The 26144-nt window shown below is 47.3% G+C and overlaps 1 protein-coding gene across 1 annotated transcript in view; it reads left to right on the top strand.

The window, feature by feature from the left end:
* Window positions 1–2156: 2156 nt before the first annotated feature.
* Window positions 2157–26144, top strand: part of LOC144143381 (nose resistant to fluoxetine protein 6-like) — a 106987-nt gene continuing 82999 nt past the window's right edge. Inside the window, exon 1 of the mRNA XM_077675147.1 lies at window positions 2157–2577. Within this exon, the coding sequence (XP_077531273.1) occupies window positions 2310–2577 (268 nt within the window). The 5' untranslated portion in view covers window positions 2157–2309. The remainder of the gene's footprint in view (window positions 2578–26144) is intronic.

Here is a 26144-nt window from a genome sequence, read left to right on the forward strand (position 1 = left end):
TTGAAGTGTATGTGCTTTTTTTCTAAACTAAGGGTCATAGTACGTGTTGATTATACATTGAAACTACGAGTTGTTATGGTTCCGATGACCCTGTATCCACCTCTAATCTGCTTTTTGGCGCCAAGGCTGTAATCAACGCTCCCTTATATAAACTTAAGTCCTATCCAGGTTAGTTTGAACAGTTATTTTTGTTCTGGGATGATCTTTCAGGAGTAAACATTCCTCTACTTCTCTCTGAGACTTGAGGCTGAACCACAATTGAAGGGCTGTTGACCTTCGTCAGCCAGTGTGGGTGTAGACACTAAGGGAGGGGCCAATTGGCTGACAGCGTGAAGGCCAGAAAAAGCCTGCAATAGCTTTCTAAATAAGTTGCTAGTCTCGTGTGATTAGCAGCATTGGTTGCATTTTAGCTCCCGTGATGTCCAATCTCAGTCACCAAGAATAATACGACATCCGTCATTAACTCCGCTATGAGTAATCCGGAGATGTGTTCGTCGGAGATTTGTTGGTCTGTGGCACCATTAAAACGGGCCTAAATTTTTGACGGTTCAAAACATTTTGTTCAGGGGGAAAGAATTAGGTCACGAATGTCGTGATTGCACCACCAGCGTTACTTTAAACATGTTCTAATTTACGTATATACACCGCGAATTTTGAGATAGAAATGAGGTAAGCCGTGATGCACGATGCTTCTCGACTTTACAGACCGATCTTGTAGCCTTAGTGGAAACGTGGCAAGCTTTAAAACTGATAGTGCCCATTTTATTAATTTAACTCCGTGAGCAGTAGCAGCGTAATTTCGCCAAATATCGCCGCAGTTTAAGGTTGTCAGCGGTTTGAAGCAGTAGCGAAAGTGGACAGGACCATAGAGCAAATGTGAGGAGAAAATGGGGAGGAAGGGGTTGGGAAGGAATATAAGAGGGAAGTTACGGTAATTCAGTCCGTTAATACAAATCTGTCTTATAACTAGAATCCCACTGCTAGCACGGACCCCCTCGCGTCAATCGCAATGAAGGCCCGTCAATTCCTAGACAACATTGCGGTCCTGGTTTCGGTCGCAGTTGCAGAATAGCTTAACGGTCGATCGTAGCATTAATTTGTCATAACGCACAAACAGTGGTAAACAACACAACTACCCTATCCATATTCTAGGCATATACGTCATATGGACCCTGCCGCAGGTACTATAAATAAACAAGTGATGTTGGCCGAGGAAAAAAACAAGCTTAGCTCCTGCATGCGGACAGATGATGCACTGAACTGAGAATGAACGCGGTATCGAAGGAAATTTTGCCGTATCCCTCCGAAAGCACCTCGTCCTTTGTCCTTCAATTCGGACTTGCCGCAAGAAATTTTCTTGCATCCCATGTTCCTGTTAGTGAAGACGGGAAGGGGGAATGCTGGAGAGAGAGAAAGAGAGACCGAGAGAGAAAGAGAGAGAAAGAGAGACAGAGAGAAAAAGAGATAATTTAATTAAACGAGTTAGGCCCGAATCATGGCGAATGGGTTCAGTGGACGGAGGGAAGCGGTGCAGTCCTGTCTAGGCAGGACATGTGGGGGCGCCACTGCCAGCCTGCGCTGGAGGACACGCCCACTGCACTAATACCAACGACTATTTTATAAGGTGTGTAAGCCTGCTGTATTATCCTGCCTATTATCTATTCATCATCAAGGTCGGGAGGATCACACATATTCGGTATTCGGCATAGGTAATATCCAATATACATTATTGTAACAGATGTGACCTATTTTATACATATTAAAGACACTCTTCCAAGGCACGCCCAGAAAAGAAAGTGCCGCAAACGAGTGCATGGAACCATGACGTCTGCATCGCTTCTAGAAGTCAAGGCAACTGAACGGGACCAGAACGCGACACGGCGCTCACCCAAGCGTCGTGTCTGGGCCCCGGTATCATGCAAGTTTATCTTGTACCGTCATTTCTTGATGTTTCCTTTGAATAAAAGTATGTTTTCGCGAATTCTACAAGAACAACATAAACCAACAAATTGGGAGGGGTCCCCGACATGCACCACCGCCCCGCAGAAGCCGCCAAAATCTGTGGCATCGGGGGGAGCGTCTGCATCCTCGATCGCCTCGAAGAGCTCATTCCGCAATCAGGAAAAGATTCAGCACCCTACGATGCGCCTTCCTCTTGTCGTGAACCGGCAGCGCTAAGGCGCAGCCGAGAGTATGACAACGTGTTTCTTTGCGTATTCTTCCACGTACCAATGCATCATAGGGACAGGTGGCGACTACGGTGAAAGATTTCCAGCCCTGCTCGTTCCTTTCTTCTGCGAACTGCCGCCATGATGGCCAATGCCGTGCGATGGGCTCTGCTTTGCCTGCTTCTCCAGGGCCCCGCCGCGATGTCCCAGGACGCAGCGGCGGAGCCAACGCCGGCAACCACGAGGAATGTGTTGGACGACATCGAGTGGCTGGTTAATTCGCTGCTGCCCAGCGTAATGCCTGCGCTGTCTGAACTGGTGGGCAGCCCCAACGTTAGCACCGCGTGCACCGCCAGTCTTTTCAATGGCTTCCTTGCACTCAAAAGACGCGAGCCTTGGGCCCTCAGAAGTGAGTACTTGACCCTTATATGCAGACGAGGAAGGCCAAGAACATTTTTTCCCTCCACCAACGCTTTTTCTCCCCCTTTGACACAAGTGATTTTTTTCTTTGGCATGTTGAAAGCGTGAGGCTTTGAAGGATTTTACCGGCAACCGTCAACAATGAATGCTATATAATTTTACTCGTTACCAGCACAGCTCAGTCTCTTCTATTTTATGTAGGACGGGGGCGTAAAGCTGAGTTTCTCATCTGATTTGCTACGGCACCCCGCCTACAACTGATTGAGATGTATTATAAGACTATGTGCGAGTAAATAGTAATTTATAAGCACATCGGCGAGCTTATTGGTCCATGCACACACGCCTAGTTGTATCTTGTGTCAAGAACGCACAATAACGATGTTTCGAGTATATCGCGACAGCCGCTTGAGTTAGAGGCACGTTGTGCCACGTAGTATCGAAGAAATTTCTGCATGCTTTCTTGTGCTTCGAGTCATCCCTCTTTTGCGCATACTGTAGCACTCAGTCAATAACAAACGACAGGATTTGTGATTGTGAGAAAACATTACAACGAGACTCATCTAAGGGCTTGATCAGTACCATGATCTACAACTGGGTATAAATATGCTGAGCACTGCTTTGATCGTAGTAGTTGGCAGATTCAGTCAGCTTGAAGGTACGAATAACAGCCGCAGGAGATGTCCACATCAGACTGAAAAATTTTAGTCCCAGATAGAATAGTGCTGCTACAGAAAGGGAAGGTTTAATAAAACTGACTAGGAGTCAATGATAAGAAAATTTGGCTACTCGCTTATGCGTATCTAAGTTCCTTACTTGTTGCAGAGGCTCGAAAGAAAACCGTCACTATAACGCTAAAGTAATGAACTCAGTTACTTTCCTAGTGCTTTGAAAATTAATGGACTGAGGATGCTGCTGTTGATATTTCGAGGTCTTAGGGAGCGGGAGAGGGCAGCGCAGCGTCAAGAATATTCAAAACAACCTGTTTGAAAATACCGCAACGGTCGAGGGCGCGTGTGCACAGAGATGAGATTTATTAGCGAGCCCGCCGTGGTGCCTCAGTAGCTAACGCGTTGTGCTGCTGAGCCCAAGTACGCGGGTTCGATTTCCGGCTGCGGCGGCTACTTTCTGATGGAGGAGAAAATCGAAAACGCCCGTGTGTTCGAGATTTTAGCGCACGTTAAATATCCCTAAGTGGGCAAAATTAATCCGGAGCCCTCTACTACGGCGCGCCTCATCGCCTGTGTAGCGTCGGCGCGTTGAACCCCACAATAAACCAAGATTTCTCGGCGACGGCGTTTGGCGGTGGGAGTGGCAGGCGACGACAGGAAGACAATCAAAATGACTCAGTTTAAGATAGCAAAGTTAAACCTGAACCTCTGGCAACAACGAGCACAAGTAAAGCTTGTTGATTGATTGATTTCAGGGTTTAACGTGCCGACGCAACGCGGGCGATGAGGCGTGCCGTAGTGGAGTGCTCCGGATTAACTTTGACAGCGGGATCTCTAACGTGCGCCGAAATTTCGAACACACGGGCGTTTTTGCTTTTCGCCTCCATCAGAAAAGCGGCTGCCGCGGACGGGAATCGAACCCGAGACCTCGTGGTCAGCTGCGCAACGCCTTAGCCACTGAACCACAGCTGCGGGTAAGTAAAGCTTGTCCCTCGGCGTTGTACAATCGTACGAGATATAGTTAGCTACAAATATGCGCTAGTTCACACTTGAAAGAAACCAAAGAACGACCTGCTTCAAGATGGCTATCTTAAAGCCTGCATGGCACAAATCTACGTCATTGAAATCGTAATAATCCCAGGCTCTGGCATAGGTTGAAACAAGATTTTGCAATTTGTATTGTAACTAAACACAAGTACTCCATTTCAAATATTAAAAAATACAATACTCCGCCAATTTCTTAAAAAGCAAACAAGTGTCAGTAACCCCTCAATTGTAACGAGTTGCATGTCCAAGTTTGCAAATTGTCCTTTCAACTTGTTCAGTATTAGTTACAATACTTTATTGCCACGTTGCTTGGCCCGGGAAAAAAAAGCCCGTCTATTTCATGGAGGATTCTTAAAGGTTTGAGCCCTTTATATACGCTGAATTAGGCAAATAAAAATGTTATGAACTTTGACAAACCATGACATCGTGGTGGACAATAACTTTCCTTCAAAATCTGCAGAAAGTCCAAAACCTTATACGCCGTATCTTTGGCGCGCATTCAAATCGTTTCCCGCTCCTAACCACGCACCGTTGCATTCTCGTCGCCTTCAGAAGATGGCGCTGCAACTCCATACGTGTAGGTGTTCGTGAACTTTTAGGATATGTAAGGGCAAGATTATTTTCTGAACTTTCATTTCTGCACCGAGTTTTTAAAAATGAAATGCGATAAAATAATTTCATTTTATACACTAGCATTTGTTTCGTAAAATGTGATTGTATTTGTCCACAGAAGAATGTATTTGTCGGTCAGCATACCTCTTCATAACGGCTGCACGGCTAATGTTTAGCAGAGGCTTGGAAAATACTGAACCAACGAGTTTTGCTGATTTGAAGATAGAAATTGTGTCATATATTCACACTAGGTTTTGCATCAAGTTAGCATTTATGTAAAAATATTGAAAAACATAAGCTTGGAGAAATTACTTGAGGATAAAAACCAAGTAAGAAACAAAAATACAAAGTGACGGCAAGTAACGCTGCACCTAATACCGGATTGCAATCATGTAAATTGTGCTGCTCGATTATACTTCTTGAGAACAGATCGTTGCTTTGGTTGATACATTTACAGAGGCGAGGCATGATTCAACAACATTCGTTGTAAACACTGTGCCGAAGTAAAAAAAAAAAAACCCGGTTCGTTCGGGCTTTTTGTATGGGCGCCGTCATTTTGTTCCGCTTCAGTTGTGTTTCCATCACTAGCTTCTTGGACGACACGTATCACCGCATCTTATAGCCTTATGAACACGGTTTTAAAAATAGTTTTCAACCGTCGCTAAATGACATTGATCTGTTTTAGACTTAGCTGGCAAGGTAGACGCGCTGTTTTTGGGCTTCAGTGGGAGGCCTTCGACTATGTTCACCTAGTAAATTTATAAACAAATTACAAGCTATGGGGATTCTCAACTACATAATGTCTCGGGTTTCTGCTTACCGGAATGACTGAAAATAGTATGCTGACGTGAGCGGACAGACCTCGTCTGATCTCCGGCAATTTCGGCATACTGCAGGGCAGTGTTATAAGACCGCTGTCATTCTTAATTTATTGGAATGATATAGTGATTCTTATTACTCATCCCGATAAAAGACGACTAGTTGAAGATGGCTGTATCATCTTCACTGATGTACACATGACACATAAGACTGCTCTTAATTTTTGTGTTGCAATAAATGGGACATGGTGCTAAATTCTGATGAATCAGTTTTCGCCCGAATTTCTAAAGAGAAAAATCCCCTTCACTTTACATATTTAGCCCTTGCCAACCTTTTAAAGAAGTTTGTCAGTATAAATACTTGGGCCTAACAATAACCAAACTCCTGAGTTTGAACGCACAGTTAAGGGGATGTACAGCGCAACAAAAGATGAAAAACAGTAAGGAAGCAGAGGGACAACTTGCGCATCCTTACTTGTGCATCCTTACTGTCCTCCATATTTTGTTGCGCTGTACATCCTCTTAACTATGCTCGACCAACTAGCCCAACATCGAACCTTATTGGAATGCACACATCGTCGAAGTTCCATCCTGTGCTTTCCAAAAATTGTGTCCTCCAAGGCAGGGGTCGGCAACCTGCGGCCCGCGGGGAAGTATTCTACGGCCTTTGGCACGACGTCAGATCCCCTCTCCCCTTGTCACTTCCTATCTAGCTGAAGGCTGACATGGAAGTTTTAATCTCAACTGGTGTTAGACAGGAACAAAGGAAGATAACTTCCAGGTGGCATTGCCAGCCATATTCACACTTAACCAGATAACGTCTTCACTTCCTTTTTTTTACACCAATGTAGAAGCCCCTCTCCCCTCCCCCCCCCCACCCCCCTTCCCGCTCCGATTTGCCGTGCTGCCCTTGCCGTGTCGGCTTCATGCAACTCGGCCATCCACCTCGAAAGGTTGCCGACCCCTGCTCTAAGGCATAAACTCAGAGAGGTGCCCTGACATGTCGAACTATTAGCATGTAATACTTTAATAAGTCCAAAGCCAGAATACTCTGGTATTGTTTATGACCTGCGCACTCAATCTAAAATTTATTCTCTTGAAAAAATTCAAGGACGAGCAGCGCGTTTTATTTACAACAAGTTTATTAGTAGCGTATCAGTTTGAAAGGAAATGCAAGATAACGAAATTGAAACATTGCAATCACGGCGCCACCATCTCCGGGTTAAATTCCTGTGTTCTCTAGTTAACTTCATACTTGCGCTAGATCCATCTGTATACGTAACTCCAGTTTCGACCAGGTAAACCCGGCACTACCATGCTTTATCTTGAAATCCTTATTGAACTCGGACTCATTTTGTTGAAATTGTATTTCTACCTGCGAACTATCACAGAATGTAACAACTTGCCCGCTCATTACCCATTGACGTTAAATCTTCGTGGAGCCACTGCTTAATCACAACGTGTTTCGGACCCCCCGCCCCCCTCCCCCCCCCCCCTGCCTTGTTTTCGTTTGGTTGCTTTCATTCGACCAATTGTTTTTGTCCCTCTTTCGTCTTACTGAAATCTTCTTGTTAACTCAAGCTGGGTTACACGTGTGCACATTGAGTGGCCGTATGGTGCTTTTGGCCTCTCGCCTGAAGTATTCCACTAATAATAAATTATAGAAATCTATATTACAGTATGCAAATCAGTTGAAAGAAAATTATGAAATTAAAGGCCCAATGTTCCAAGCTGAGCGTGTAAGAATACGTCGCAGAAGACTAGCGTTCGTCACGGACTCCGACACTTTTGGCGTCAGTCAGCTAGTTAGCTATTGACGAGTGAACGCTACCAGGATCTATTTAACAACCAATGATTAGGCTTCTCCATAAACCACACCCACACACACCCACACTCCCTCCCCCCCACACATACACGCATACACACACACACACACACGCACACACACACACACACACACACACACACACACACACACACACACACACACACAAACGCGCGCACGCACAGTAAATAGTTGGAAACACGGCAAGAACAGTAAGATAAGTTTACTTATGAATCAGCAAAGGGACTTGCCTTCATCAGAGTAAGGCTAAGTGCTTGTGCTTGAGTGCTTGACCTCATTTCCTTACGATATATGACTGTGTTCTCCGAAGCAATGTTCTAGTGACTGGATCTAGCAAATGTGCTCTCACGAAAAATAATTAACCAACATTAAACTGCACTTCGGAACGAAACCGTGCAATGTAAGAACTCATAACTCATATACAATGCGAGCACTCCATATTGCAAACGTGAATATGATTTCGAAGAGCGCCATAGTTCGCGGAGTCGCATGAACGTTGTTGTTATTCATGATATTTTTATGTACGATCATTACAGGCAGAAAGCGTGTGATGCGTTGTATTCATTCTATGATTTATTATGTAGATGGCATACCCTCAGATAGTCGCAAGCTCATTTGATTAAGTTCTCGTAAATTGTTGAATACGGTGCATTATTGTGGCTTTTATCTTTAAGGCATAATGCTTACACAAGAGCAAAAAGAGTTTACAGTTTTATTTCATGAAAATTGGCCCCGTATCTGCTCCTTTCGTAATAGATGTCGACGAAAGACGATAGTCTTTCGTCGACATTCGCCAAGTAAATGCCTCGCTTCGCTTTCCCGCTCACCTCTCATGGTCTTCTTCTCCGGTTGCGCTCCGCCTAAGGTAAACACGCTGGAGGTTGGCTCAAGCCAATTTAAATTTACCGCATTCTACTGCTCCATGACGGGTGCCTCCATGCCAGCGCTGCCGTACGGCGGAGACACGCCTGGACTGAGGCGCCCTACTTCAACATTTATAGGACCTGGTTAGCGTTCTCCACGCGTGTCCCAAGCGGAACGTGGAACATATCTAGTAGAACCTTTCGTAACAGCTGCCGTTTGATTTCTTAAATTGCCACCAGAAACTATAGCGGTGCGGGAAACGGCAGGTGAAGGAGTGAATTTTTTTTTCCTCTGCAGTGGATGTAGTATTCCATTTGCTATCGCAAAAATAAAGCCTCCACGAATTTTTTATGAAGGAGCACTGCAAAAATCCCCTATGTATTGATTTTCTGTCTCACATTTGCGTAATGTGAGGCAGAACAACAACAATAATCAGCAATGTTATTGTTCAACAATGTTGATAAGTATGAACATTGAAGGCGGACTTAGACGTTTAGATCTGGCTGTGGGTGTATAAACCTACTGTGCAAGGGCAGTTTCCCTTTGGCCGGGTGACTGAATCGAGTTAAATGCGTGTGAGCTGTTGTTGTGTATGCACCTGCGCAGCACTCTGACTCGTCCTCTTTTTCCTATCCCTCGATGCGTTCATGTTGGGACCTTACGCAACATTTTTGGTAAGCGATTTATTTGGGTGGCGGACCCTCAGCGTGATTTGCGGGGACGTGGGCAAGGTCATCCGTCAATTACATCTTTACGAAGCTTGGGTACAGGTCCACAGCGATAGGTTTGTCGCTACTTAGTAAAGAGAGTCGGCTAGATAATTTCTATTTTCCACCAGAGCTGGGGCGGTATTCTCGTAACTGTCCCTTTTGAAAACGTCCCTTTTAAGTCCCTTTCATCGTCACGTACTTCCGGTTAAGCAGTGGGTGTTGGCAGTAGGTTTGTTGGGCTTGAGTTACGTCACTTCCGGTTGTATGCTTTTAGCCAATCAGGGCTCGCCAAAAGGGGCACTTTTGAAGGGTACGCAAAAGGGGCAAAACTCGAGAATACCGCCCCTGATCTGTTACGTGGAACGCTGTGACGTCCTCTGCTTCCCGGCTGGAGTTCGTTCCGTGTCCGATCACCGGCCTGTGTTAGCAACGCTTAACATTGGGAACTGTATACATGCCCCACCACCAGATGTGGCGTATGGACGAGCGTCTGCTAACCGACAGGGACAGTTGTGCAGCACTTACTGCTTCATTGACGGCTCTGTGCGAGTACAGTTCTCTCTCTTGGGATGAGTTGAAGGACCACTGGCGCATGCTTTTAGTTAAGGAGGGTCTTGCGGGCAAGGTGCGCATCACGGCCGCGCTTAACGACACCTTGAGGAGACTTCGCATTGTATAGAGAGGGGGCACCTTAACCTTGGCGATGCGGGACTAGGTCAACCTGCTGAAAACACGCTAGGGGCCCCTCTTACGGCAGTCATCACAAGCGGCGAGCCGTGCGCAGACTTTGGGCAGGCCTGTCTCGGACCCCTCCGTAGTCCGGCATATTAGAGCTGGCTCGCTTGACGAGGTCGGGTTAGCCACTGTTCCAGAAGTTACACTCGCCGATGGGTCGGTTAGCACGAGGGCTGAAGACATAGCCGAGGTTTTTGTGGGACATTTCGCCCCCCTTTTCTCGACCAAGAGCGTGTCTTGGGATTAAGAGGTATTTGAGGACAAGCTTAGCGCATTTTGTGGGGTGCTGCCATGCGTGCCAGATCACCTGTTTGAGCTGCTGTGTGCTCCTGTGGATGCCGACGAGTTGAGTGAGTGTGTTAAAACTTTGAACGGTGCGTCGGCGCCTGGTCCTGACGGTATCCCTGCTGAATTTTACAAGAAGTTTTTTCGGGCCATTCGGGGTGCACTCCTCGATATGGTGAACGGCTTTCTTCAGCGCGGAGTGTGACCTGACTCTTTCCGTGAAGGCCGTGTCCTCTTGATCGCAAAACCAGGCGGGGATCCTACGCAGCCCCAGGCGTATCGAGTGATTACACTACTGAACACTTACTACATGAGTGTAGCATCCATTTTGGCAGCGCCAGTACCGTTTTGCCCGATATTATAAGCCAAGCGTTAAGGAGCACCGTGCCAGGTCACACAATTTTCTCGTCCCTGGCGTTGACGCGCGATTTCTTCAGTTACGCGACAAAGGTTAGCACTTCTGGGGGCTTCATCTCTTTCGAGTAAGCGAAAGCTTTCGACAGAGTGGAACACCGATACCTTCTGTGTGTTTTGCGTCAGTATAGCTTCCCGCCAGATTTTGTAGCTATGCTCGAACTGTTATACTCGGACCTGAGGGTTCGAATCCTTGTCAACGGGGTTTTAGTAGTCCGTTCTCTGTCTCCCGTGGGATTAGGCAGGATTGCCCCTTGTCGGCTTTGCTTTTTGTCATTTGTTTCGACCCGCTGCTCCGCCGTGTTCATGCAAGCACTGCCGTCCGCGGCTTTCCGTTGCCACTGTTGCGACGTTCTCATCCCACCGCTGACAACCCGTTGCTGCATGCGGGAAGGCGTACCCGAGACGAGCTGCGTCGCTTCCGACATGCGTGTGGTAGCGTGGTGAAGCGAGCGGCCAGCCAATGTTGCTGCCTCGAAGAAGACCAGAAGCTGAAGGCAAACTTAACTTGTTTATTTCATGGCGAGAGATGAGCCGAAGCCAAGGAACAATGCCCCGACAGGCGAGGTTACAGTACAGGACTCGAGCAGAGGGACAGCATTGATTCCCTGCTCAAACAGGAATTGAACTACAGCGGTTGGGGGGTCTTATTTATACCCAAAGCGCTAACGGTCAAACAAGCGTTCCCTCTAGATTGTGCACACGACACGAACGGCACAGACACACACAACAATCTTTCCAGAGTTCGTGAGCGGTCGGTAGTAGCGGCGCACGCTGAGCCCGAGAGAGGGGGACAGGAGGTCTCCGCAACAGCTTCCGCGTCCTTCGGACAAGTCTGTGCGTGTTGCGTAGGCCGCCACCGAAGTTTGATCACGCCGATAGCGAGGCACCTGCTATCCGGACATGTAGCGACGCGTTTGAATCCGTCGGCTGCAAGCGTGAGTCACCGACAGGGGGGCCTGCTTTAAAGGCGCACGTAGTGGAGGATTCGCCACACAGCCGAGGAGTGTTGCACAAAGCACTGCTGAGGGCTGATTCGTAACAGCTTCTTTGCCGGGGGTCCGAGATCCCGATGGATAAGGGTGCTTCGGAGAGAAGTATTCGCCAGATGCTCGCCTCCAGGCCTGGGCTGTACGACACCATGCTGGAGCTTCACCGGGCCGGTCACTGGAGGAATAGTGGGTCGCCAAGAATGTATCTGGCTTCGTCAGGCAAGCAACAGAACAACACAGGAAGACACAACCGCATCGCCGGCAAGTGCAAAGACAAATCCACACTGACGCTCTACCAGGCTTTTAGTTGCGATAAAATACGGGAACAACTAGCTACACTAGTTATATTTTAGCTAAGCAGTACTTTATCCAAGCACACAAACATGAAAGGTGACATTTCGCGTGATTGGAAATGTCCCACAAAAAGAAATGTAATCGTAAAAGCCGAAACCTGCTCCAAGAAAAACAATGCAATTGAGAAAGTCAGGCGTCTACAAGCCAGTTCTCGCGCTGAAAGCCGCTATTTGAGCTCTCGTCATTGCCCTGAGCTTTACCGTTTTTGAATCGCACCTTAGGTGCGCCCGTTCTCTGAAAGCTGCTGCGACCGGTCGAGAGGACATCGGCCGTTCTTTTCGACAGAGGTCGGGTGCGCGGAGGAGCGATCGGGATTTTCCAGCGTTCAAACGACAGGCGCGCACTCCTTCTTTGAGGCGAGGTTCTTTTGGCGTGATGCGAGCTCACGGCTTTGCCCCTCGGCGTGCCCGCACCGAAACACGCACCAGAAGTACGCGAGGAATTTTTTTTCTCTCTCCTCGCTGCTCGCCTTTTCACGAACGCGTTCGACAAGCGAACATCGGAACTCGTTTGCGAAGTTTTCGTTCTCTCCTCTAGGCTGGTCGGTTCCCGACTTCGGCTCAGCCACAGGCGACACGGGAATCACAACTAGCTCAGCCGATGTTGGCCTATCATCGGGAGCACCAGCTGGGAGTGACAAGGTCACGACGAGATCTTTAGACACCTCGTAACTTTCAACTGACCCTATCTCGTCATCCCTCGGTTTTTCAGCAACAGCCACAGCACGCAAAGACTGAAGCGTGTTCCCATTCTTCCTCACTGTCAGGACTCAGGACTACACTACATTCAAGGTGCCCTGTCTCAAAAGTCGGCTCAGCCGCCCGCGACACCTGAATCTCTACGACCTCGGCTGGCCGTAGCTCGAGGTTGGTTACCTGAGCTGGTGGCAGGACGGAATCAGTTTGATGAGTGGCGAGATCGTCATTACTCCCAACTGAACCGTGCAAACCGTTCGCTGCCTCGACAGCAGGCTTTGCCACAACGTCGGCCTTTTCTGAACTGCAGTACGAAGAAATAACCTCGGTTTCAGCGGACTCGTGTTGCCTTTGGGTACCCTCATGGTTTACGCATTCCAGCAAAACCTCGCTATATCGCGAAATGTTCATGTTCAGATCGGTAGCCATTCGCAAAGCCTCCCGTGAATTTGAACAATCTAAACATTTTGCCGAGATCTCCGAAACCAACACAGACACATTTCCGCTCTCAGTGGACTTACGTGGCCCTCTGTCATGAGCCTCCGGAAATGCGTTATCTCCGCTATCTGTCTTAGGCACCTCGCCGTACTGCTGGGCCGAAACCGGCGCCTCCGACTGGCGCTCCCGAGCGGCTGCTCCTGACAGCGCTGGCAGGGTGCTTTCCTCAAAAACGCGGTATTTTTCGAGCAACTTAGCTTTTTCCCGCAAGCGTTGAATCTCGTGCTCGAGTTTCTTACTCTCCCAATGGAGTCTCTCTCACTCGAGCTTCCTTCTTTCCCGTCGGAATTGCTTGAGCTCGAGGCCGTACTCTGGCATCTTTTCCTTGTGCTCTCCTTTTTGCCTCTCAAGCTCCTGTTCTCGCTTTCTTTCCTCGCGTTCCTGTTTCTTCCTCTCGAGCTCCGGTTCTCGCTTTCTTTCCTCGCGTTCTGCCTCTGCAGCTTGACGTTTAGCGGTCTCCCTGTCATTGATCAGCTCGATGCACTCATCATCGTCAGCCCCAACAGCGAGTATAGCCTGTATCAGCTCTGGCTTTCTCACCACGTCGGAAACATCCAAGCGCAACTCTTTTGCAAGCTCCAACAACTTCGGTTTTTTCAACGCCTTCAAATGCATGGCTGATCTAGAGTACTGCTTTCCCACTGCTCCGAAATTGTTTTGCGCGAATAGCCCACGTGAAAAAAACACACGCCGTACTAACTATGATCAGAAGCCTGGTAGAACTCCGTGAAGAAAAATCACGCACTCACCATTGACCGGGGTGACAAATGCGACGTCGGAAGCCGCCTTGACGTCCGTGGTGTTGGAACTCGCACCGCTGGCTCCATGTATTACGAAGTTGCCACCCGACCGCTGCCAACAAGTTGTTGCAACGTTGTCATCTACCGCTGCCACCAGTTGTGTCGACGTTGTCATCCCACCGCTGACAACCCCTTGCTGCATGCGGGAATTAAGACGTAGCCTACGCGAGGCGAGCTCGATCGCCTCCGGCATGCGTGTGGTAGCGTGGTGAAGCGAGCGGCCAGCCAATGTTGCTGCTTTGAAGAAGACCAGAAGCTGAAGGCAAACTTAACTTGTTTACTTCATGGCGAGAGATGAGCCGAAGCCAAAGAACAATGCCCCGACGGGCGAGGTTACAGTACAGGACTCGAGCAGAGTGACAGCATTGATTCCCTGCTCAAACAGGAATGGAACTACAGCTCTTGGGGGGTCTTATTTAAACCCAAAGCGCTAACGGTCAAACAAGCGTTCCTCTAGATTGTGCACACGACACTAACGGCACAGACCCCCACAACACTCTTTCCAGAGTTCGTGAGCGGTCGGTAGTACCGGCGCACGCTGCGTTCGAGAGAGGGGGAGAGGAGGTCTCCGCAACAGCTTCCGCGTCCTTCGGACAAGTCTGTTCGTGTTGTGGGGGCCACCACCGAAGTGTATCACGCCGATAGCGAGGAGCCCGCGATCCGGACATGTAGCGACGTGTTTGAATCCGTGGGCTGCAATCGTGAGTCACCGAAAGGGGGCCTGCTTGAAAGGCGAACGTAGTGGAGGATTCGCCACACAGCCGAGGAGTGTTGCACAAAGCACTGCGGAGGGCTGATTCATAACACCAGGCATAGGCCAAGTTAAAGTGCCTGCGTATGCGGACGACGTGTCCCTGTTTATTCAGGGACGAGGACAGCTACCAAGCGTTTATGCGGCTATTTCTTCAGTACGGTGAGCTGTCTGGAGCTCGAATGAACAGGGGAAAAAGTATGGCGGTGCGTTTCGGCACATTTGCGTCTGGCTTGGCGGGCGACGTAGAATGGGTGATGGGTGTTCCAGTACTTGGTGTGGTGTTGCATTCCTCGGGTGAAGTGGCGCGTAGTACGTGGAAGCGCCTCCTCGAGACTACGGAGCAGCGTCTTGCAGTTGCATCAAAGTTAAGGTTTTCTCTCGCAGAGCGAAGCTACATAATTAAGTCGTCCGTCTCGGCGGCGCTTTCTTATGTAGAACGCGTAGCAAAACCGCTGCGTCATTCCACCCTACATCTCGCCACGAAGTTTGGATCATGAACCAGTGTCGCGAGCGCTTCTGAGGCTGCCCAATGCAATGGATGGTTTTAGTCTGCCTTGCTTGCAGACCATGTGTAGCGTGCAGGCGGTACGCGCAGAGATCGACCTTGTAAACTCGGACGAGTACCCAGGGAAGGCGCTGCTACAGTACTTTCTGGGAACTTCCCGCTCAATATTTTATGACAGACACATCGCCGGCCCTACTGCTGAGCAGCCCCTGCCATTTTATGTGTATGTTATAAAACATTGCAAAATCTCCAGTCTTCCTTGCCAAGTCTAAGTTTCAGGGAAAGTACGGCAAGCGAAGTGTGTGAAAAATTGGCAATAATCCAATTAGACAATCAACAGATAGGAAGATCACGCTGTGTCCGTTGGCATCAGCTGACTTCAGCGGCACTTCCGGCTGATCTACAGGATTTCGGATGGTTACGTGGGTGGGAAGTTCTCCCGACGTGTGACCGTCTGGCAAGATTCGGCGTTGTGCGTTCCGCATGGTGTCCGCACTGCGGCCACAGTGAAACGGTAGAACATGCCTTGTTTCACTGTCGTGAAGCGGCAACGTTTTGAACTGTATTAAGCAGGATTTTCGGACTCACGCTTCGAATGAACAGTAGTTCAAATGGTATATTGGTGAATTTTCCGATCTGTACTGGTGCTTTCGTTTCGTGGAGAAATCGTTGCGCCGCATGTCTTCGAGCCTGGCCGCAACGGGCAGTGTTCCCACTGCTGTGGCGTGTCCGGTCGATTCTCATGAGTCACTTGGAGCACGAGTTGGCCACTCTAAGAGGAGAATCTTTCCTTTTTCACTGGTCTACGCGCTTTATAGTGGTCAGGAGCAACATCCTGATCGTTTCTCTTGTGCCGTATTGAGGTCAGTATTGTTTATGGACTGTTTCTGTTACGGTGGTGAACTCTCGGTGAACTGATTTTCTATTATCTTGTTGCTCAAACCATACAATTGTTTTGCAGTGTGTAGTATGACCATGTTGCATGAAAACTGAATAATAATTCTGTTGAATAATAATAATTCTGAATAATAATTGTGGAAGTGCTGTTACAACCACTCGCTGCGCCCTGATATTTGGGTTATAATAAATTCTCTTTTCACAGGCACAACCGCAGCATGCGATGTAGCCCTCGTTGGGGCGCGTTCGTAAAATGGCCATAGGGCACCTGCAGCATGAGGTCGTGGCGCTGGGGGAAGTAGCTTTCCTCCTGCGGTGGTCGACGCGTTTCATCAAGGTCGCCAATAACACCGTGCAATGGCGTGTCATCATCATCATCAGTCTGGTTGTGTCCCCTGCAGGTCGAAAGCCTCTTCCAAAGATCTCCAACAACGCCTATCGAGTGCTAACTGAGTCTATGCTTTCCCCCCGAATTTTTGAAACTCATCTCGCCATCTTGTCCTCGGCCGAACCCTATTGCGTTTCCGGTTTGTTGGAAGCGAATGCGTTGAACGGATGGTCCAGCTGTTGCCCGTCATATGTATCATGCGACCCACCTACGCCCATTTCCTTCGCTGAATTTCAACTAGAATGTCCTCCACCTCACTCTGTTCCCTCATCCATGCGGCTGTTTTCTGATCTCTTAGCGTGAGCCCTAGCATTCTCCTTTCCATAGCCCGTTGTGACGATCTAAGTTTCCTTTCAAATCGTTTATTGAGATCCCAAGTTTCTTCCCCGTACGTCATTGCTGGAAGAACGCACTGATTAAATACCAGCTTTTTGAGGGACAGCGGAAGCTTGCTAGTTATGATATCTGAAGTTTTACCGAAAGCAGCCCATCCATGCTAATTCTGCGGGTAATTTCCGTTTCATGGTTTGGATCAACAGATATGATTTGCCCAAGATACACACACTGGCTTAGCGTTTCCGAACTTTCTTTACCTACCTTAAAGTCTTGTGCTGTTGCATGCTGATTGAACATTATCTTCGATTTGTGTGTGTTGATTAAGAAGCCTGCGGCTATACTTTCGGAGAAGAATTGGCAGAGCATGCGCTGCAAATCCCTGCTCCTTTCACTGGACAGTACAATGTTGTCTGCAAACCTTAGGAGGCTGAGATATTCCCCATTAATTCTCACCCCTGTTTTTCTCCACCTAAGGTTTCTGAACACATCCTTCAGACAGGCTGTGAATAATTGTGGGGATATTGTGTGCCCTTAGCGGACACCCTTTTGTATAGGGAACTTACAGGCTCCTTGATGTAGTTGTAAAGTTGTCGTGCACTCGTTGTATAAATCGTTGAAGAGCGCAATGTGCGGCTCTTCTACTCCATGTTCACGTAACACTGTTAGTAGTGCTGTTGTGGGCACTGAGTCAAATGCTTTTTCATAATCTATAAATGCCATATACAGCGGAGCATTATACCCCGAACGCTTTTCGATTATCTGGTTGATAGCGTGAATATGGTCTAATGTTAAGAAACCTTTCCTGAAACCGGCCTGCTCTTGTGGCTGTTGAAAGTCCAAAGTGGCACTTACGCGATTGAGAATTACCTTTGTAAATAATTTGTAGGTAACTGTTAGCAGGCTGATGGGCCTGTAATATTTAAACACTTTGACTTATCTTTTCTTAAGTAGGAGAACTAAGTTCGCATTTTTCCACGGCTTTGGCACCATGTGAGACCTCAAGCACTGCGAGGATAGGCCTGCAAGCTTTGCTAGCACAACGTGCCCTCCGAGGCATAATATATCTGCCGTAATGCCACCGTATCCTGCAGCTTTGCTTTTCTTCCTTGCTTGGAGCGCCATTGCGACCTTATCTGTGATAATCGGCGGAATCTGACCGACACAAGTTACGGGAAAACTTGGCGCGGAGTCAGGGGTAGCAGCGAACAGCTTTGTGTAGAATTCCTCATCTATTTTGAGTATATCATCAATATTGTTTTTTATGTTGCCGTTGGCGCCCCGGAGTGCGTACATTGCATTTTTGCCAATAGTGAGCTTTCTTCTAGTTATCTGAATCTTCCTCCGTGCTTCAAGGTTGCTTCAACTTGTATAACACTGAATGCGCGGATGTTCGCAGTCTTACTCTTGTTGATCAATATGGACAACTCTGCCATTTGGACAACTCTGCCTCTGTCAATAAGGTCCTTGGTTTTCTGGGAGAGCTTGGATTCAAGTAACGTGGGCTGTTTTCCTCGTACGGCTGGGTTGTGAAAACAGCACAAGTTCGCTTTATTTCAAAGACTGCCATGCCGGAAAAGCAAGATGGTGAGCATACCCCATAGTACGATTAGTTAAGACTGATAATTGGGCAAGAAGACATGGTGGGAACGCCCGAATACTTTCCCGCGGTTGACCAGAGGTCTCAGAGGTGCGACGTGTATGAATTGAGCAATGCCGTTGGGAGCAACGGCAAATTAATTAGTTCTGATTGTTATACTCGAGGTAACTGCACTGAGGCCTGCAAACAGTCAGTATTATTTAGGAACTGTTATAAGTACATATCAGTTGTATTTGTATCGGGTTAGAACCTATACGCGTATCATTCAGTTCACGATCGATTCGATTTTGAAATGTCTTTTGCTTTTTACACCGTTATCATATTTACACTGTCATTTCGCGTTCTGTTGATATATGTGACTTCTTCTACGGCTCCTGCATCAGATGTCGTGATATGATATGCTTGGGAAAGCGCATAAAATTGAATGACGTAGATAAGAGCAGATTTTGTTTCTATTTGCTAGGAACAAAACGTGCCGTATGCTTCTCAATTCATTATCCAGAGTTTAGCTGTGCTTGGAGTTCTCGTTTCTGCATTCTCGGTATTGTTGAGGTGGACAACCGAGCAATAAATTATTTTTGTAATAATTTATACAAACTGTGTTTATATTCCAACACAATATTATAGTTCGCCGTGTTTACAAAGTCTTCAGGAGCACTGACACGAAAATTTTATGTTACATTTTATTGCTTTTGTCGATGCTTAATCGTCTGGCGAACCTGAAACAGCACTTCAAGTACTTCAGCGCGCGATAGTTAATTACATTGAACGGCCTGAAAATCGTTTGTTTCAAATTCCCGCGCTTTCATCCCGTACGGCGCATATGACAGAATCCCGGCCTGACCTCACCGCTTTGTGCGGACGTCACCGGCATTCGCTTGAGACGGTGCTGCGCCCGCTCGCCGCTCCTGGGGCCACGCGCGTGAAGTGACGTCACGAGTTTTTGACGAGCGCTGTCGCGTCACTTCTTTTGGCTTCACGGGGTGATGTCACGTTGATGTCCATTTGGTGAGTGCCGCTCCGCGCGCTGCTCCGTCGGCGCGATAAATGTGATCCGATTGAACTATGTTCTTCGCGTCACAGGCCGCTCATATTTCATCCAGGGTATTCTGGTGAGTGAAGGAGGCGAACTGTGCAATAATATTAACGCCGAAAATTGGTGTCAGTGCTCCTTTAAAGGAGAATTAACGCCACAATAAATTTTCGCAGAGCCGTTGCCTTCCAGAAATAAAGTTAGCGGAATTGAAACACGCCCATTACGTACAACAATAATAATAAAAGAGAAAGCCAACAACCGCTCCGAACTTCAATTTCATCTATTGTTTTTCTGAATATTTCTAAACTGCATGCAATAAAACTAGTTGCGGAACATTCTCTTCCGGTAATCAATCACAGTATGCCTCGTAGCTGTTTCTTCGGCAATGTGGAAACTTTTTTCTGCCATTTTATTTAATGTGCTCAGTGTCTTCGCCGAGGCTTGTAGCTGATGATCTAAATGCATTGGCTTGACAACTCACATCTTGACAACAAGGAAGTCCTTGACTTTAAGAAATTCAGAGATAGCAGAAGTAATAAAACAGCACATGAAATGTGCAGCAAGTGCCTCTAATGTGCCGACACTATAGTTTTTTTTTTCTCTAGGGGGTACTTCTACATGTACGACGTAAACTATTCACTGGCTGCCTGCGAGCTTTACCAACTGACGAGTTATTATGAACATGCGGACTTCTGTAACAGCTGCATTAAACAGTTAAGGGCAATACGCGATTTTCGGGGCCACCATTTTGTTCGGCACCTCCAGGCGGTCGTTGGGAAAGAAACAAGGCTTCTTTTAAATGCGAAAAATTGAAGACTGTTTTTTAGAGTGTGAAGGCTTCAACGCGTATGCGACATCTCCAAACTACGCAGCTAGAAATCAGCTCGAAACTGTGCATAGTTCATGGTTAACCAATCTGCTTGTACCCTCATCTGCCACCGGTAGCTTTCCGGTTTTGAGTTACACTAACCCAAACGAGCTTAACTCCAATGGGCAGTGTCTAATATCACCCAACAATCAAAACAGGAGATAACGCAGTGGCCCCCCTCCCCAAATCGAACTTAGAAAATATCATAATTTGTTAACATAAGTTGAATTACAACTCGGAGCACTTGTCGCGGAGCGCAAACTCATTGCGTGAAATCGAGATCTTTTTTTGCAGCACAGTAGAACCTCGTTATAGCGAATACTGCTATAGCGAATTATCGGCTATAGCGAACTAAATACAAAACTTGGTTGGTCACGCTTTATTTCAATGACATTTCGAAACTGCAACCGTGAGAGCCGCGCGATATCGGATAAAACGAAGAAATATTGCAGCTGTAGTGTGAGAAGCTACTTGAAAAGAAACACCGTCGTCCGAAACTGAAGAAGTATAAACGCCCTTTTGTTCGTGGACACAGTTGAAAACTTCATCCTCCTCAGTGCTGTGAGTAGCCACCAGACGAAGATCTCATCCTTCGTCAAATAAATAATGACGCAGGCATGTATCATCAAGTGAACTTTCTTCCGTTGTAATTTCACGTACTCATGTTCCGGTTCATTGAGGTTGAAATGCAACAAGGGGAAAGGTAAGGGTTACCTTCATATAGTAGATTCGAAGCATTAAAAAATGCACTTTTGTACCAAGTAGTTTCTCTCGAGCCAGATTTTCTATTTGTTGAGGCCGATTTTTACCTCTACTTTTACAACCAATATCGGGTATAACGAACTAATTTACTGTACCGATGCTACTTCGTTATGACGAGGTTTGACTGTAGTAGGAGGTAGAATGCGGCCCTTTCATAACCGTCGGCTGCTAACCCTCCGTTTTCCGTGTGTGTTTGCTACTTCGGCCTCTTCGCTTTCCGGCAGTTGTGTGCGTATTCCAACGCGGCTCTTTTTCCCGCAGCGCGTATTTACGCGACGTGTCTTCCTCGTTCTGTATTAGCGTCGTATAGGTGCCGTTTTCGCGCTTGTTTCCGCAAGCTTTGCTATTCCTTTCATTTTTCGCTGCCTCTTGTATTTCACCGCTCATCTCACTGGCGAGCACAGCGCTCGTAAGGCGCGTGACTCCGCGCCACCTTCTGGACGTATGGTTCCGAGCACGCGACATCTTCGGGCCGAATTACGTACCCTAAATGTGGACATAACGACCAGAGCTTGGCAATGTTCCCTCCAGATCCTGGGGAAAGCTCGGCGCTAAATTAACACAACCCCCTCCCCCATCACAACGCGTCTAACGGTGGCAGTACGGGACTCCGCTTTCAAATGAAACGTGCTTGTTCAGGAACCTTGAAAGAAACAGAGAAGAACGCGTCTAAGCGGGCTCCGCAATCAGTCTGATCTGGGAGAACTAATGCAGAGCTCTGGTGATTATATTACTCCGGTTCTCCGCCTGTGGACATCATGACCCCGGTGAAGGGATGTGGAGCACGACGAGAAGCCGGTAGAGGGCATGGGGAAAGAGCTATGAATGAGTAATTCTGTGCGTAAATTTGCTGAGGCCTCACTCGTTTTGCAGGTTAAGTTAAATAAATAGCTATTTATTTATTTCGTTTCACACATGACGGCAACGGTCGTGTTTAATGTGTTTCATTTTTTGGAATTTGTAACTTTCACTTTATATTATATATTTCTCTGTGTTTTTTTTTTCTTTTGCGCGAGCACTGGATGTATGCCGTGCAGTGGGCAGGTTAAAATTCGAGACCACTCCCATCTGGCACAACTTTGTCGCGAAAACGGGGAAAACGTGTTCGCGTTTGAAGTAGGCGGCTTCCTCGTGATGCGTATTTTCCGCTCCCAAGCTCGCCTCTTAGTGGGCGCAACAACGTTCGAGTGTTTCTCTGCGCATGGCGCTGATGACCCAATAGAAGCGATCCAAAGTATTTATACCGTTCCACAGTTTTCCACCTTATATTGACAAAAGTTCTTAACTGAGACCTTAGGGATTTTGTTCGGTAACTATAATGCAGGCATTGTGTTGATTTTGTCGATTTTTATTGACGTGGGGGTGGTGCCGTTTCACCGTAGCGGCGCATAACGACACATTCCGTTGGGTGCATCAGTCGGTTAAAAACTTCACAAACGACGGTTTCTTCGCCTAATGCCACGGGGAATAGCGCACAATTTTTGATGTGGTCGCTTGGATTGCCGTGCGCATCCAAAAAAAAAAAAAAAAAAACACAGAGCACACTGACTGAAACTCGGTTTCCGTCGCGCACAGAGGCGTTCAAACGTATCGTCGTTTCCATATTCAGGTGGGTTGACACAGTCACAAAGCACGCGCTGAACCTTCCGGAAAAGATATTCACTTAAAATTGACCGAGCTAGCTATCTTTGTTCTGTTCACAACCGGCAGCCATATTCAGTCACTGCCAAAACAAGGCCTAACCGAGACTAAAATTTTTCTAGTTGCGCGCTACCTATAGTCACCACTTCTAAACCCTATTTATGCGCTGCAAATTTGAATGTCGCATTCAAATGTCGCCTCCAAAATTGTCAGCGTAGCAAATTATCAGCTTTGCAAATTATCAGCGTAGGTTTCTGGGAATCGTGGAAGTAGCGTGTTAATTTCGGGCTCCTTATTTAATTAATGAAAGCCGCCTGTGGCTCATCTATCGGCGTTGCCTCCGCTGGTGGCTGTCACGCGGCGTTCCTTTCATGCAACCGCGGGGACGCGAAGTTGGGGGCCGCCGAGTCAATGTTTTGAGCCCTTCCTTTTGTGTGGCAAAAGACGGGGGTGCTTAGCCCGAGTATCTCTGTTGGTATGCGATCGTTCGGTTTTTGAGGATTTGCGAAGCCGGCGGCGGCGCTGTTCGTTGATGGGTCGTTCGCCTCAAAGATGGTCGCCTGGGCTTGGAGCGCTTCTTCCCGTGGGACAGACGGCGGGCAGCGGCGCCCCTTAGTCTGGGGGGGGGGGGGATTAGCAATGACTCCCTCTTTGTCCCGGCGCGAGCGCGGACCGCTTATGGTCACTAGATCCAACAGGTCATTAGATCCAACGAGTCAGGAGATCCACTAGGTCACGTGATGCCCGAGTCAGAAGATCCAACGGGTCAAGAGATCCAACCGTGTCACTAGATCCAACGCGTCAATAGATCCAACGCGTCACTAGATCCAACCGAGTCACTAGATCCAACGCGTCAATAGATCCAAAGCGTCACTAGATCCAACCGAGTCACTGGATCCAACGAGACTTTACATCCAACGAGAAAACCTGCACTGCCCGTCTTTCTTGGGGTTCAAATCAATACAACATGATAGCGGAGCCATCTTTAATACACAATTACTGTAGAAATCGTTTTTAAGAAATTGAGTGCCGTTATAATTATTAAAAATGAACATGAAAAAATCTAATTCATTGCAACTCAACTATGTAGCCGTGCGGTACCTAACTGTGCGTGTAATGGTATGTTGATGCACCGAAAAGGCCTTATAAAAATGCCGCCAAAACAAAGGTGTTATTCTATTTTCTTTTTTTGTTGTTGTTGTTTTTGTTGTTGTATAGCAAATTTTGGATTCTGGATCCCGATGGGCGTTCTCCCCAAGGGTCAGCGACTTGTCCCTCCCCGAATTTCTCTCGGCAAGTGAGGCACAGGTTTTCTTTTTTTTTTTTCTCTCTTTGCGGCCCGTACCCTCTGGGAAAGTTCAGCAAAGAATGCAACCCAGAGTGGGCATGTAGGGTGGCGTGTGTTGATAACTTCCCACTTCACGGCCTCAATAAAATGTTTTTTACTCACTTACACTCAACTATCGACAGGAGTTCACAACCCTAGACAGAAAAGTGAGGCGCGGACGTAGCGTAATAAAGTTCTTGGAAGACGGGCTACAATGAAGAACGCGGGCCCCCCTTTTCTGTGTTTTCGGCCGGCTGCTTAGGGAGCGGCTATAATCTGCACGTTTTCTTTTTTTTTTTCTCTTTGGACTCCTCGTGGTGGGTTCCTAGGTGCATACAATAATGGCTTTCTAAGAAAAGGGGCGAAGACGCTTGAGCTTGAGACTGACCATGCTGCCAGCACATGGCTGCCAGTGAGGGGGTTAAGAAAATGAAAAAAAAAAAGGGGGGGGGGCGCTTCGAACACGCCAGATTAGTCACGAGAACGTTCGCCTGCTACCGTAACATTCATGTGAAAGGTGCGGGTGACGGGTCAGTGCGGGAGCGGCAGCACGACCAGGTTCCCTAAGTGACAAAATGTCCTATGACGAATGATCCTATGTGACCAAACGGCCTATTACGAACCGGCCTATGACGAAACGCCATGTGACGAACGGACCTACACCCGGAGGGATGGGATACGCAAGGGTGTAGGTGAAAATACTTCCCCGCGAGTGGACGAATATTTCAGTATTTTTGTGTAGGGTGGGCAGCCCAATCTACTTCGCCGAACGGGTTTGTTCCCATGTCGTCAATCCGGATGATTTCCCCTCTTTCACCATCTTTCACAAATGTAAATAAGCATACGTAAATCTCGTTATTTTACTTCAAACTTCGTCTTCCTGGCCCTCATTTACTTTGGCAGCGAGTTTGGCGCGCAAAGTCACCCCAACCTCCAGTTGGCGTGCAAGACGGAAGATCAACGAACAATCACTCATTTATAATTGATTCACCCCCAGCTTTCCTGCTCAAAAATATAACTGGGCAGGAGCTTAGTTAACCCGCAAGAGAAAAGTGATATTTCGCACTGAACAAGAAGTGGACTTGGATATGAAACTCCGAATAGTTTGCGTGTCATTAAATATCAAAAATTACTGTTCAGACACCTATAAGGGATATTTTAATGGCCATGAAGCCTGGTAGAACAAAGTTATAAACTTGAAACTGCGCAAAAAGCAAGCTTTTGTCCCCAATATAGGCTGCGCAAAAATTCATTGCACTGCGCTCAATAACTTCATAGTAATCACATCTGGAAGAACTGCGGTAAGCCGGAAAGCGTCACCTGGTCTTGCTTTATTCAACCATTTGTTATACCCAATTTTTTCCCGAGTAGGTGGCAATAAAGTTATTTATTTTACAGCGCAGCTCGAAGTCGCTCGCTCGTGTGCATTTCTACTTTACCGTGCTATGTCAGCAGGATCGTTCAGCAGAATACGCTTTGCGACAAAGCCCCAACTTTTCAGGAAGCTGCTGTAGCGTAGACATCCCGGGAAAAACTATAGTGCGGCTTGACAGGTATTTTATTACTGATTCATTTACTTGTCGTAATTAGGTGATCCACAGTGAAATGGTTGAAGTCGAGGAATTGTCGTTTGTTGTAAACATTTGGACATGTACGGGATAAAAATGGTTGTAGAAAATGGCTGTAACTTTTGTTTTGCTGAAGAGACCCCGAAACGGGATCCGGACAGTTTATCGAACGCCGTTTTATCGAGCGCCATTTTATCGAACCCAGAAACATAAAACTAACTCTGACTACTCGCGGGGAGTTTTATAGACTATATCACGGGTAATTACCAGGCGCAGTTTTAATACAAAGAACATGAAGCAGCTGCTCCTAGGACATTCCATTAGCGTCTCGAAAACAACGTAAAACAGGCAGCGTCATGTTCACCTGTTGGAATAAAACTGCAGCAGTTTCAGATTTGATTACTAGATTGAACTGAAAAATAGCTTAAGTCGAAAATAACAATAGTGTCGTGTTCCTTGCGCTCGTTCGGACTACGTCCGGTCAATGCGCTCGCAAACAAGATTGAACCGACTCTCGATACTTAAAAGTGGCTTAATTA

Source organism: Haemaphysalis longicornis, unplaced genomic scaffold (assembly GCF_048455015.1).
Source record: "Haemaphysalis longicornis isolate Haplotype H1 unplaced genomic scaffold, Haemaphysalis longicornis Haplotype H1 scaffold_1, whole genome shotgun sequence".
NCBI lineage: Eukaryota > Metazoa > Arthropoda > Arachnida > Ixodida > Ixodidae > Haemaphysalis > Haemaphysalis longicornis.